This window comes from Scatophagus argus, chromosome 2 (assembly GCF_020382885.2).
Source record: "Scatophagus argus isolate fScaArg1 chromosome 2, fScaArg1.pri, whole genome shotgun sequence".
Taxonomy (NCBI): Eukaryota; Metazoa; Chordata; class Actinopteri; family Scatophagidae; genus Scatophagus; species Scatophagus argus.
This window is the reverse complement of record NC_058494.1, coordinates 20,536,847-20,550,392: the sequence shown is the minus strand read 5'-3', so window position 1 is coordinate 20,550,392 and position 13,546 is coordinate 20,536,847. Positions and strand designations below refer to the sequence as shown.

The window sequence follows — 13,546 nt, the reverse complement described above, 5'->3', positions numbered from 1 at the left end:
TGCGGTGTCGTGGACGAGTAGCGTTTGGTGTGAAGCTGATCGGTCTTTGTTATTCCCCCAAAAAAACCTGTTTTCATAATGCTTTTAAATATTCGCCCTCGGGTTATGTGTTGCTCGTTGTGGTATTGTTAGCTTTTCAAATTATTAACCTCCCAAATGAATTCATGTGCAAAGACAAATGATTATCGCTTCACTCTTTATTTTTAAATTATTAACTTTATTCTTTTTCTTTTTTTTTTTTTTTACTTTTTCATTTATTTTATTTTTCTTATTAGTTACTCTCTGGTACCTATAGATAATCCATCCAGCAGACAATATGTGAAGGACAAGAACATTACTTCTACCCTTTAAAATACTTTAAATAAATGTTACAATTTAATAAGTTGCATAATATCCGAGATGTGAAACATCATTTGTACAATCAGGAAACGGGACTCCCAAAGTCTCTGCATAATAAAGTTTCTACTTTTAAGAATAGTGCATCGATTAGACGCTAATGTTCAAATGTGCAAAATATCCTGAATGGCTTTTGTGTTATTTGGTTAAATAAATGACATGGACAGGTATTTAAAATACGTTATCTCATTGCGTTTTGGACGGAAGCAAAAAAAAAGGTCTTGATTTAAAAACGCCGTATAGTGTATAAATACTAAAACTATACACGTGATAAGTAGAATTACTTACAATCTCATCGAATATTTCATTTGTACAGCGGAAGTTAAAATTGCAACAAAGTGAATTGAGGTCGCTGTGAAGTCCGTACTGAACAAACCAGCAGCGTCAGTCCAGGTCCGTGTGATGACACGGTACGCGTCTTATTGGCATGTGTAGCCTGTAGATAATCCTGATTTCGTTGAAAATAAAATAGTGGCGCCTCTTCAGCCAAAAACATACAAATAAATAAAATTATATTTTACAGCAAAACCGTCTAGTCCACAATTCAGGCTGCGGGCCTCCTCAGGCCCCGTTTCTCAGAGCCCCACCGACGACACGCAGCAGGAAGCAAACCCAGCAGCATCACAGCTTCGCACGTATTTTACAGAGACTCCAAAAAAGCAACCACATCCGTGTGTCCGTTGTCTCTGGCCACATCGATCGGCCTGCAGCATGTGTTGTCCCTGGCTTGCGGGTCAGCCTGAAATCGCACCAAGAGGCGCACAGTGTCCAGAAAGCCCATCCTGGCCGCGTCGTGCAGCGGGGTGCTGCCGGTGCTTCGGTCCTTCACGTTGGGATCCGCTCCGTGACTCAGCAACACCCGAGCCACCGGCGTGCTGCCCATCATCAACACCTTTTATAAGGATATAATAGTCACTTATAATCAGATTTTATTTGATTACGTGCGTATAAAACCATAAAAAAATATATCAAAACTATTGTAGCTTGTTATGGAGTGAGCCGACGCTCAGGGTGATAGACTTAGATAAGAGATATGAAGCAGGGTAACATACAGTTCACTTTAGGGTCTAAATGAGAGACTGCTGAGCCACTGCAAGCTTCACAGCTCCACATTAGGCGCAGCAAAACAACGTGATTCGCAAATGAAAACTCGTCCGTGGAGTTTTTATAGGCTCCTTACCAATTCAGTTTCGTTTTCTTTAATCCTTAAGAGAAATTACATTTCATGAAACTGACTTGGAACAGTATTTCTGCTTTAATGCGCAATGGGCAAAGCGCAATGTAGCTGTTTTGTTCATTCTGTCATTTGTTCCTGTAATAGCCTGTACAGAACGGGATTAAGTCCTGCATGGCTGAAGACATGTTTTTTGGAAAGGAGGGGAGTGTGTGTGTGTGTGTGTGTGTGTGTGTGTGTGTGTTATCAGGAGTTATAGCGTTATTGTGAAACGAGTATTTTCAGCTTTTAATACAACCCAACACAAGACCCATCCTCACCTTCAGACTGTTCAGCTAAACGCGTCTCTTGTAGCCCGGGTGAAAACAAAATGAATCATCCAGAGTAATAACAATCAACATGTCGGTTGGTATGGCCGTCTAAACGCTCCAGTCGACCTCGTTTATTTTAGCGTGATGAGAAGCCTGCCTTATGGCCTGCCTTTCCCCCCCCCTCCTCACTAAAAGCCGAAGTTTGATCACAGTCCTCATTTTGAGATGCGTTTCTTTTTTTTTTTCAATAAGTAAATAAAAAAAGCTACATTAAATTGCCCGGATGAAAATGACTCCCACTGTGGACGATGCTGGCTGTCATATGTAGAGGTTCGTGTTGTCGGCTGTGTTCGTGAAGCACATTTATTTTGGAAAACGACGAGGCGCATCTTGTGACACACTGACCTGTAGCGCCGTTCGCCCAAAACAGTTGACGCCGTTAACTTGAGCTCCGGCTCGCAGGAGATCCTCCACCTCTGCCGTGTGTCCCTTCGCCGCGGCTGTTGTCAGATCATCCTCGAGAGTCATTGTCACGTCCACAGATCTGCAGGCGAAAACCTCCGTGACAGTTTGCTCTGACAGGTAGCCTGGTGATGCGTGTTTGAGGAACAAGAACGGCTTAAAAAAAGAACAAAAAAAAAAAACCAAACAAACAAATGAAAACAAAACACGCCGCTCAGCGCGTGTTGAACAGTCACGGTTTGATGATGAAGTGTGTCGCCTGGTCCGCAACCGCGCAAGGCGCGTCAGTTCGCCCGGGCCGGAGGTTGTCCGGGTCGGATAAACCTTGCATCGTTTGTCCAGCGATCGGTATTGCCTTGCCTGTATTTTGAATGGGTGACGTCATTGTTGCTGCAGTGGCGCTGTCGTGCGCATGCGCTTCTTAAAGTAATTTTGACAGCCGGAGCGCCACATTGTGCTTCCTCCTGCGCGTCCACGGCACAGCTGTGATAAAAAGACGGGAACAAACCCTTTCTGATAAACGTGACGAAAACCACGACCGAATAGACCTTTTTGGCTATCGCAAATAAATTTAGAGGTTAGTATTCAGCCTGAAAACATAACTTCATAAGCAGTTTCTCTTAACGTGCTTTTAATAGCAGCTCTGGAGCTTTTGGTCCTATCACACGACCTCACTGATGAGATGGGCTTCGCACCGTGGTCATGAGCTGTAGCCTGGCTGTTCAAAGTTATTTTATCTATTTATTTATTTTAACTTAGGCTGACTTTATTCTAACATTAACAAAGATGCCTTTGGAAATTCGAGTGGGCCTGTGAACAGATCTAAGGCCACTGAGGCTACACCCTTCAGCTTGATGAAGATCAGGCGATGTGATCAAAGCACGTACGAAGTGGATCCCTGACGCGAGAACCGTAACTGGTTTGTTTGTAAAGTCGACTAAGTGTGACAGTTAACTGACAGGGGATCAGTAGAGCTGTTAGACTGTTACTCTAACTGCAACATGACAAGATTTTAAGAAAACAGCCAGGGTGTAGGTAGGAGTGAAAAAAACAAAACAAAACAAGTTCTCAAAGTGTGGCACGCGGGCCGATGCCGGCCGTCAGAATCATTTTCCGCGGACATGACATGCGCGCATGATATATATAGATATATCTATATATATAATCATCCCAAATCAATACTTTCACTTTCATTAGCCTAAATTTAATAAGCTATGGTGTCTAACTGTCACTGTGCCCCTGAACAAACTGTCTGGTTAGGACTTGTAGAACGCCACACTAACTGCACTCTGCACATATTTAATTGGCCAATGCAGGATGTGGTTGTAGCAAAAGTTGGACTGTGTTCCCTTTGTCGCATCTGGGTTTTTTTTTTTCCATGCAGAGCTGATGTCTGTCTTGTCCCCGTCCCTGTCACTCAATGCGCACATTTTCAGTGTTGGGATACACATGTAACAGGGCTTGCTGTGTGAGCGTGTGGTTAAAACCAAATACTCTGATCATGTCAGCTGTGCTTTAGAGGTGCATACTGACAAGCACGGTTTCATTTGAATGAGTAACAGCCAGTGGATAGCACATAAAGCTTGGCGTTTTTGAGCACCCCTGGAGCTCTGCGACTTCAGGGCGTTTGGTTGACTTGCCCAGTGGGTAATCCAGACCCGGTGTTTGCTCTAAAACGGCAAACAAAATTCTGAACAATGTGATACGACGACTATTTTTGGTCACCTTCGCACACATAAACTGACAAAAATGAAAAAGTGGGTCAGTTTTGGCTGAGCGGGCTAACATCGATTTTTAGCAGGGTGCTTTTTATGACTACTAAGAAGAGTCATGGACCAAATCATTATCGTCAGCTCAACAGATGCCTTTCGCAAATTCACAGAATGCCTGCATGTCTCCTCCACGGAGAGTCATAATGAAACTATACTGCTATGCTTCTTCTGCACTTTTTAACCGGCTTAAACTCTGCAGTGAATAAGGAATCTTCTTGTGAACGTGATCTCCAGTAATTAGATGCGGCCCTGACGGAGGAGCTACGACCACACAAACGCTGTGAGCAAGGCCTCTGTTAGGAATGTGACCTGTAATCGATCAGTAAATGGATTGTGTGTGTGTTGTGTGAGGTGAGGATGGATAGACTGATTGTTTGTCACAGATGGAATAATGGTTGCCCCTGTATCAAAATGAATTGCGTCACGTTTGCCATCAGACTGAAGGGGCGATGACAGCAGGCCTGGGACTGAGGAGATTTAGTCTTGAAGTGTCATTCATGGCAGCATCTTACTCACCAGTCTATAGTTCCTCAGGAATGAGACAGATTTTGCAAGCCTCTTTACACACACAATGAGTTTCATGATTGGATATATGAAAAATGATGTGTTTTAAAGCAGATGTTGTTTATTCAGCACGGCTGTGGGCAGACCGAGCAGTTCCTGATTTCGTTCTTTGTATGAATTGTGACGAGCGGTACTACTTTTGTGGTGACACATAACCTCGCAAATTTAAACAGAAAACTTAGCTATATTTCCCAGTTTAAGTAGGTCCTTCAGCAGGTGACTTTCCGTTATTCAAAACTTTAATTATTCCACGTATTAAACAAAAAAAACCTCTTCAGTATCTCTCTAGAAAACCTAGTGGAACCCACTTAGGTGTGGTAACAACCTTGTTTTGACAACAGATTTCGCTCGATTTCGCTCTTGAAGCCCTGTTTAATTTTGTTTACACCAGTGGTGGAATCAGAAATAAAATCCTTTATTTATAAACTTTATAAAAGCAGTCATACCACAAAGGAGAAATATCAAAAAGTAATATCAGAAAATTGATTTTAGTTGTCAAACTGCGGCAAAATGACCTGTCAGAGTTATGTCATTGTATGTTATTGGGTTATTACTATTACCAAAGCAGCGCTGCACTGACAGTACATTAATGTTATAGCTATTTTTGACTACATGTTGGTATTAGTACATATTATATACAACACTCTCAGTGTTTATAAGATGACTATGTGTTTTGCTTGTAAAATCTACAAAGTAATTACAGCTGTCAAATAAATGTGACGTGATACTTAGCGGTAGTGTAAAATAGCATAACATGGAAATACTCATGTAAGTGTGTGTGTGTGTGTGTGTGTGTGAGAGAGAGAGAGAGACAGAGCAATGAAATGCAAATGATTACTGATAATCACATGACTTCCCAGCTCATCAGCAGCTGTCCTCTTGACATAACACTAATCATCTGATGAAGTTGCAGCTTTAGAGGCCAAGTGTTTGGTCACACAGTAAAATGAAGTAGTGATGGTGTGTGTGTGTCAGTAGTGTTAATTCTCAGTTTATCTGTGTCAATGTGAGCAGACCTGTGTGGAATGTGTGTTCGTCTCGGGGTTCACAGCCTGCAGCGATGGAGACTGAGTGTGGGTGGAGGTGTGTTGGTCTGGAAGTCCCCTGGGTGCGCACGCATGTATGTCTGTGTCTGTGTGTGTGTGTGTGTGTCTGTGTGTGTGTGTTTGGTGTGAGAAAAAGGGCACTGTCAATGATTACAGACGTTATGACTTATGCCTTTCATGTTCTGTTTAAAGTATGGAAGAGTAAACAGATCACAATTTTACGTAATAAAAAAAATTGGGACTTTGAAGGGGACAATTAAAGCTCGCTTTTAATAACAACCAAGGCCATCATCAAACATGTCTTACACGGCGGTTTGTCTTTGTAGGGCTCGACTTCATGACATCAGTGCATTTGGAACGCTCTTTTGGTCAGGAAATGCTTTAGGAAGAAAGTCCTCCTCTTCATTGCTAAATTTAGCAGCTAAGTTTGAAGAAAAGTGGTCAATAGCGACGTGGGCATCATTGTAATCTGTCAGAGTGAGATGGTGTTTCTCACAGAACCTCCTCTGAGTTACATAGCTCAGTTCAGCAGTTCGGCTTGCTCAGTAACTCGATGTTATGTGTTATTTGGCTACCGAGGATGAACGAGCGACACTTTTACCCTCATTTGGCGGTTTTTTATCTTTTTATTTCCTACTATTCACACTTTACTTTGTGCTGAATCGAGGTTTGCATGCTAATAAAGCAGCGCAATCCAAACCGCTGTCCTCGACAGCCGAGAAGGGGAATACCTATTCTCTGATTCCAGGCAAGTGAAATCACCTCCTGCTGACTGTTCATTTGAAATCCCCCCCTTTTATTACTTGTCTTAATTGTTTTATTGTCTGCCCTTTTGATTGCCAGAGGTTGACTGTCCTAATGAATCTAACACTTGGCACTTCACAGGTTTACACAAAGATCATTTTTATTCTAATTACATGCACTGACACTCAGTCTGGACAAGTTCAAAATGCCCGATTTGCAGCAACAGGCAGTTCTCTGTAACATGCAGGCTTTTTTTTTTTTCCAGTTCTGTTTACTCTGTCTCTGTCATTTCCACATCAAAGAGTAGGCTTGTGCATACAGAAAAAAGGCCATTTTTGTAAAGTGCATTTGGTAGTTAAAGCCAAGTAGAATAGAACAAGTTGAAATGTCATATTTCAGCCCCTTCAGAGCTGCCTTATGTGCACAACCTTAACCCATTTGTCTGGAATAAGGCACCATCTGTCCTGCTTCACCTTGGCTTTGCCTCCACCCAGTGGTATGAGCAGACACTGTGGGTCTGGCCTTCCATGCTGAGACACACGTCTATTGATAGCCTCTTGTTGCTGCTAAGCAATTCTACACAATATGTGGTATTTCACCATGCTGTGAAGAGTGGCTTTGCCCTACTTACACACCGGCCTTTCACATTGTTCTGCTGTTTTCTTTTTTTTAAATTGCGTCTTCCTGATGTTATTGGTGTCTTAACCTACCCTGACACTTCCCAGAGAATTAAAATGATTAATTCCCACTGTTTTTAGACCTGGGGTGTCTCAGCGATCTTTGCGCTGAGGTTAAATTGTGCAACAGTTCAATGAAGTTCACTGTTATGGGTGCAGTTTGACTCGTGTAACCCAATATGCCCTCCACGCTGATCGAGCCCTTTCTCCACTATTTGCCCACCGCTCATTACATCAAAGGCACATCACAAACTGTGACTTAGGTTAAACACACATAATTCGGCATGCTGTATTGCTGATAAAGCCTTTGTTATGGTGGCATTTTCGCTTTGATGTGCTCTTGTCGGAACAGTTTCCACGAGCAGAAGGATAACGGCCGCACAGAGGCAGGGTTGTGTTTTGTTCCTTGAGGTTGCTTTTAGAGCCCACATAACTGAGCCATTCATTCAGTGACAATATGCAGTTAGTCTTGAATTCTTTCTTCTTTACTCATCGTGCTCCGTTTTTGCTATGCTGGAGAGGAATTTCGTCTTTTTATTAAGTGTTTTCCTCAGCAGTTAAGTTTTGAATGCTGTGTTGTAATTCTCAATCAATGTAATAGTTGTACAAGCCTGATTTCAAAAATGTTGGGACACTGTGTGAAATGTAAATTGAAAACAAAATGCAATCAAGTTGTAATATCCTTTATGCAATATACCCACCTGACACCTGTGACAGACGATCCTGTTTACCTGTGGAATGACCCAAACAGGTGTTCTGTTCTTCTGTTGCCCCCCTCGCCAACTTGTTTGAAACATGTTGCCGCAATTGAATTCAGAATAAGCGTATATTTACAAGAAAATCAATGATGCTGATTAGGTTTTTCTTTGTTCTTCTTTCAATTGAGTATACGTCATAAAAAAATCACTTTCTGTTTTATTTACGTTTTAAAGTCTTCCAGATTTTTCTGGAATTGGGGCTATGGTGGATTCATCTCAGAGGAAGTGGCCTCACACATGTGGCTCATTGAATGCTTTTGTCTTGTAACTTTGAGGTCAGCTTGCACTTGGCCTGGCATGGCTTCCTGAAACTCAACCAATGTCTGTTTGATTGTTTATTGTCTCGCAAAAATGAGACACGAGATCAGAGAAGGCTCAAATGCAATTTCATGTAACAGACAAGTATTTACAAGCAGCAGCAGCAATCTCCTTATATTTAGTAGTCACACCAGAGCACGTAGGCCTCCTGACAAATCAATTTCTAACCAGACTGAGCTCACTCTGTGCAAATATCCAAATCTAAATCTGTTTAAATCTGTTTATGTGCCCACAGTGTGCTATTTTGTTTGTTTGTGGGGCGTTACATTTTAATTTAAGCTGTTGATATCTAAGTAAGAGATTCATTTTAGAGCAATGCTCGAATACTTGATGCAAAATCAGCTCGCGATTTCAGTGTAAACTCCGTGTAAATGATTGTAAAATGTCTAAAAGTTTTGTGCAGTTGTTATATGTTACTCCACATTTTCACGTTCATTTAGGCACCAAAAATCAAACAGGATGGAAAGCTTTTTGGCCTCTTTTTTAACGGCTGAATCATACTGTAACTGAAGTGGTTTCATTTTTCTGTGAACATCTTCAGCTTAACATGTTCTTTTGGCCTGACACATTAGTTTTTAGTGTCACTGATGGTTGGCCATAATTGTGTTTTTTCTTCTAGAGAAAAGAAGTCTGATATTATCTTGTTCACAAGCACGGAAAGCTTGCTGTTGGTGTTGCGTTTTGAAACAGCTTGTGGTCTTGTTCTCTGAAAACGCATCGACAGTTTTATATGCATATTAACTTATTGTCATGTTGCACATACTTATGTGTGGTTAAGCACACTGAATCCCATTCAGTTTTTGTCTGTGGACAGTAGCTGCTGAAGGTAATTTGTGTGCCTCCCTTTGTCTCATTTAATCACGCACACACACACACTATCAATAAGCTGTTTGTGAGCGTGTCAGACACATAAGAGGCTGCAGATTTTCTAGGCCTTGGACTGCAGATGGAGGGAGGGAGGGAGGGAGGGAGGGAGGGAGGTGAGGGCGCTCAGGCTTTGCTTCCGCTGCCAGTCACATGCATATGGAGCAGCCACCACCCACACATGTGCATGACTGTCTCGAGCCACTGGGCCACCTTGATAGCAACGCTGTAACGGATAGACACATGGAAAGAATGAGACAACAGGGGATTTAACTATCAAAAGGCTAATATACAGTTAAACAAGTTAAATGTTTGACTCAGTTCGCTCCGACAAGGCGTCTATTGTGCATAGACGAGAAGTGTCATGGCTCATGCTAATATTGCTTTAGTTCCCAGTTTCTAGTTCCTTTATTCTGTCTGGACATGTTAAAACATACTGTATAGTCAGTTTACAGCTGTGTGTTTTTCCAGGATGTGCACAGGATTAAAACACTGTTTTGCAGCCTGGGTATTAAAGGTAGCTTTTAAGTGCCTCCAATGGTTGGATAATGATTAACAAGGAGGTGACATCAGTCCTCCTTATTATGGCAGTGATTATTCACAGCACCTTAAGATATGCTTACCCAAACAATAGCAGTGTCTTTGTAAGACGTCCTGACCTGGCAGTAGCACTTTGTTACAGTCTTTTTCATAGTTGTCAGTTTGTGGCCTTTGCTTGAGGTCTATTTCATGGTATACAGTTACAGTTCAGTCAGGTCGGTAAGCAGGAAAGCACCAGGGAGACGTAATGGGCAAATCAGCACATCGACATTACTCTCACTCTGTCACAATGAGACCTTGATACCACGAGTTCTAAATTTTCTAACTTCCTGTCCTACTAAGATCTACATATGAGTTCTCATTTTGTGCTGCCTGATTTTTTTTTTTTTTTTTTTTTTTTTTTTAAACTTCAATTCAGTGCAGTAAAATTGAAAACACTGCTCTAGTATCCAATGCCAACAGTTATCGACACCAGTCACCCCTGATGTAAGCAGTTCATTTGCTGGAAAGAGCCTGCCGGATGTAAAACTGTCTCAAATTTTTCTGTTAGTCATGTCCGCTCTCGGGGGCCATGTGTTAGTCAGAAAAGTCGTGGAGAGCTGCAAAGGGGGCGAAAATGTGCTCCATTCTGTAGTTGCTGTGTTTTCTGGCAGCCTTCACGCTCCCACCTCTTATTATAGATATGAAAGAACACCCAGTGTATTTGTATTTACCCAACAGAGAGATAATATGCGGCTCTGATAAAAGGTGAGCTTCGGCAGAAGTGTTTGCTCTGTGGTGAGGGTGTGGTCAGTTGTCTGTGCCCTGCTGCTTTACTTTACTTGTCATCAGAATAAGGGGCTCTCAGACCGATCGATTGCCAAGCTGAGGTTGGGGGTAACGTTGAAGTTTCCGTGAATTTCTTCTCTCTGTGAATTATGTCGACGTAAAATCACTCTTGAGAAATCTGATTCTGCTCACGCCGGCGTATGCTGCCTTCCTGTTTGTTTCCCATTGGCTGAGGGGGCATGGGGCGTTCACTGACTGGATTTGAGATGATTATGCCGTGTGGTCTAATCCTAACAGACACATCATCCTACGAACAATTTTGGACATGCAGCAAGTATGGACAATAGATTGATGAAAAGGCAGACAAACACCATTAATGGATAAATATTTTCCATTCACCCAAAAACATGTGTAAAAATGTTATTGAACACGCTCTGTATGTGGATAAAAGCCAAAAAGATGAGGTCAAAGCCCAGGAAGAAAGAGTTTTAGAGCAGAGAAGTCACATATTGCAAACTGTCACACCTGAAAACCATTTTTATTGAAAGCTAGTAATATTTTTTTTCTTCTCCTTCTGTGTAATATTTTTTATAAGGTGTTGATAAAAATGGATAGTAATAGTAGTAGGTGGACATACTTCTGGTCTTCTTCCTGCAAATGTGCTGATCTGCACGAGGAACAGGAAGAGAAAATAAAGAGAATAAAGTCACATGATGAGCCAGCGTTAACTGCCCGTGAAGGTACTTTAAGTTTCATACCTTGATGTTGAAAGCTCTTACACTTAACGAGAGACCTTTGCTTTTTTGTGCCGATGGTTGGATAAAATTCCAACATTCACTACATTTTAAAAGGCAATCATCTTTATGATTATTATTTTATCATCAAATACTTCCGCAAAAAGCAATCCTCTGGTGCATTTGACTTTGTGGATGATTGTCACGTCACCACCAGGGGGCAGAATTGATTCTAAGTTAAACTAAGGCCATCTGATTGAATTACAGTGAAATGTTTTGTTTTCCACCAGTGCGGCTATACACAGTTCTGTTCTAAATATAAGTGAGGTTATGGGCTGACTATAATGTGTTTAGTACGGTAATAAAGTAAAATAATCAGCATTTTATGTTTCTTTCAGAAGCATAAAGTTTCACATTATCCCCCAAAGCCTTTTTTTAAACAAAATGACAAAAAAACAAAACCAAAAAAGCAATGACTGAACATGATATCTAACTGTAAGATACTAAAATACTTTTCACCTTTATATCCCCCAGCTCTGCCTCTTCCCTTCATTATGTCTCAATGAATAATGCAGCTGTTGCCTTCCAAAGTGAACAACCGTCTGTCTCCAGTGATCAAAATAAATGTAAGATTATTGGGACCGAATGTTAGATGTTGAAGTCAGCAGAGAGGAGATGGAGGCTGCGGCCGTGCAGTTTGAGCTGCTCACAGACAGATAATGTGTGTAGTCACCCGCCTTCTCCCCCCTCGCCCCTCCTCTGCCTCCCACATCAACACCGTCCCTCCGGGCAATATGAGACGTCTGGGAGAGCAGAGGGGTGAAACTGGAGAGATGGCGCAGTCACTGGCCCATGTAATAGAACGATAGAGGAGTGTGCCGGCGTGGACATGCGTGCGCACACACACACACACACACACACACACACACACATTTGTAAGTTACATGTGAATATGCTGAGCACTTTGATTTGGGAGCGTTTAGATAGCAGAGTAACTGGCAGTTCAGCATTAATTTTGGCAATAATTGTTTTGGTTTTTTTTTTTCTTTTCTTACAAAAAATGATTCATTTTTAGGGTTAATTTAGTTGTAATAAAAAAAACCTTTTCAAAATCAGAACACAAAGTGTTTCACAGCAAACACAGGCAACACAAACACAATGAAAGCAGTGCTTAAAACAATGCAAAGAAACAACTGAGACTGCAGATAAGACCTGAATGTTTTTTTTTTTGGTCAAATAATTTTTCTTTTCTTTAAATTTTTATTAATTTAATCTTGAAAAGGTTATAAAAATGCCCATCACAGTTTCCCAGAGCCCATGGTGACGCATTCAGACTGTCAAACAACAAAACCCAAATTTCAGTACAGTTTGAAAATCTGGAGCAAGGAAATATTTGATATTTTTGCTTGATGAACGATTTACCAAATCGTTGCCATTTGACTCGTCCCCATGACACAGTAATTCCATAATCATTAAAAAAATTTTAAAAATATGTCATTGGTGACTTAAAAATAACACTATAGAACCTCAAACATTTTCAGAATCAGGAATACTTTATTGATCCCTGAGGGAAATTGGGTAAATAAAGACATTATTTAAATAAGAACATTTAAATAAGAACATTGTGTAAAAGGTTAATGCTGAAACAACATACACTCATGCTTTTTGGCCTGAATTCCATCTTATTCCATTCAGTGTACACTGTTTGTAAAGGCTCAAACTGAATGCAAAGGTACGATGACAAAACATAGCTTGTCACTCTTGTGGTGCATGAAAAAGCATGCTTCCATACTACACACTAATATGATTTCTATGTGTGTACCTAACCTCATTTCGGGGGGCTCACTCCATCAGTGATCTTTATAGAAATAATAACTTCTATGAACACACATCTGTTCTTTTGCAGACAGACTGCTTAAAACCACAGAAAAACGCATTACACATGGCTTGTAAATGCAGGCAGAGAATCTTCTCCTGCCCCCAGGATGGTAATTTCTCTGTATTTACTACTGGCCCAGTGGCTTCAGCAGCTTCCTGTCATGTGATTTGACTGTCTCCAAGAGGTCTGGACCAAACACCTGTTGTCAGGAAGCTGGGAGGGGAGCTCTGGATCTCTCATTAGGGCCTGCAGTATTGCCATAGCAAACATGTAAACACAAGCATGAACACAGACAGACAGACACAAGACACTGTCTACCTGTCTGTCTGTGGTCATTAGGTGTCTCTGGCTTCCTGTCTGCCTCACAAGCTGTTGGAAAAATAAGCCTCTTATTTTCATCTTTCTTTCTGCCTCTTTCTTTCATCTTACACAAACTATTTAAGGGTGCGATTGGTTCAAATAACAGGTGACCAAAGTTTCAGTTTCAAAATCATTTAAATCAGCTGGCCAGCAGTGCAACATTCACATGGCGATAATGA

General features: G+C 41.3%; 1 protein-coding gene across 1 annotated transcript; it reads right to left on the bottom strand.

The window, feature by feature from the left end:
- Positions 1–194: 194 nt before the first annotated feature.
- On the bottom strand, positions 195–2,701 carry cdkn2a/b (cyclin-dependent kinase inhibitor 2A/B (p15, inhibits CDK4)). The gene is made up of 2 exons (XM_046417054.1): positions 2,287–2,701; positions 195–1,288 (listed from the first exon to the last, which is right to left on the bottom strand). Exons 1-2 carry the CDS (start codon positions 2,407–2,409, stop codon positions 1,037–1,039), a joined length of 375 nt encoding a protein of 124 aa, XP_046273010.1. The 5' UTR covers positions 2,410–2,701; the 3' UTR covers positions 195–1,036.
- Positions 2,702–13,546: the final 10,845 nt, after the last annotated feature.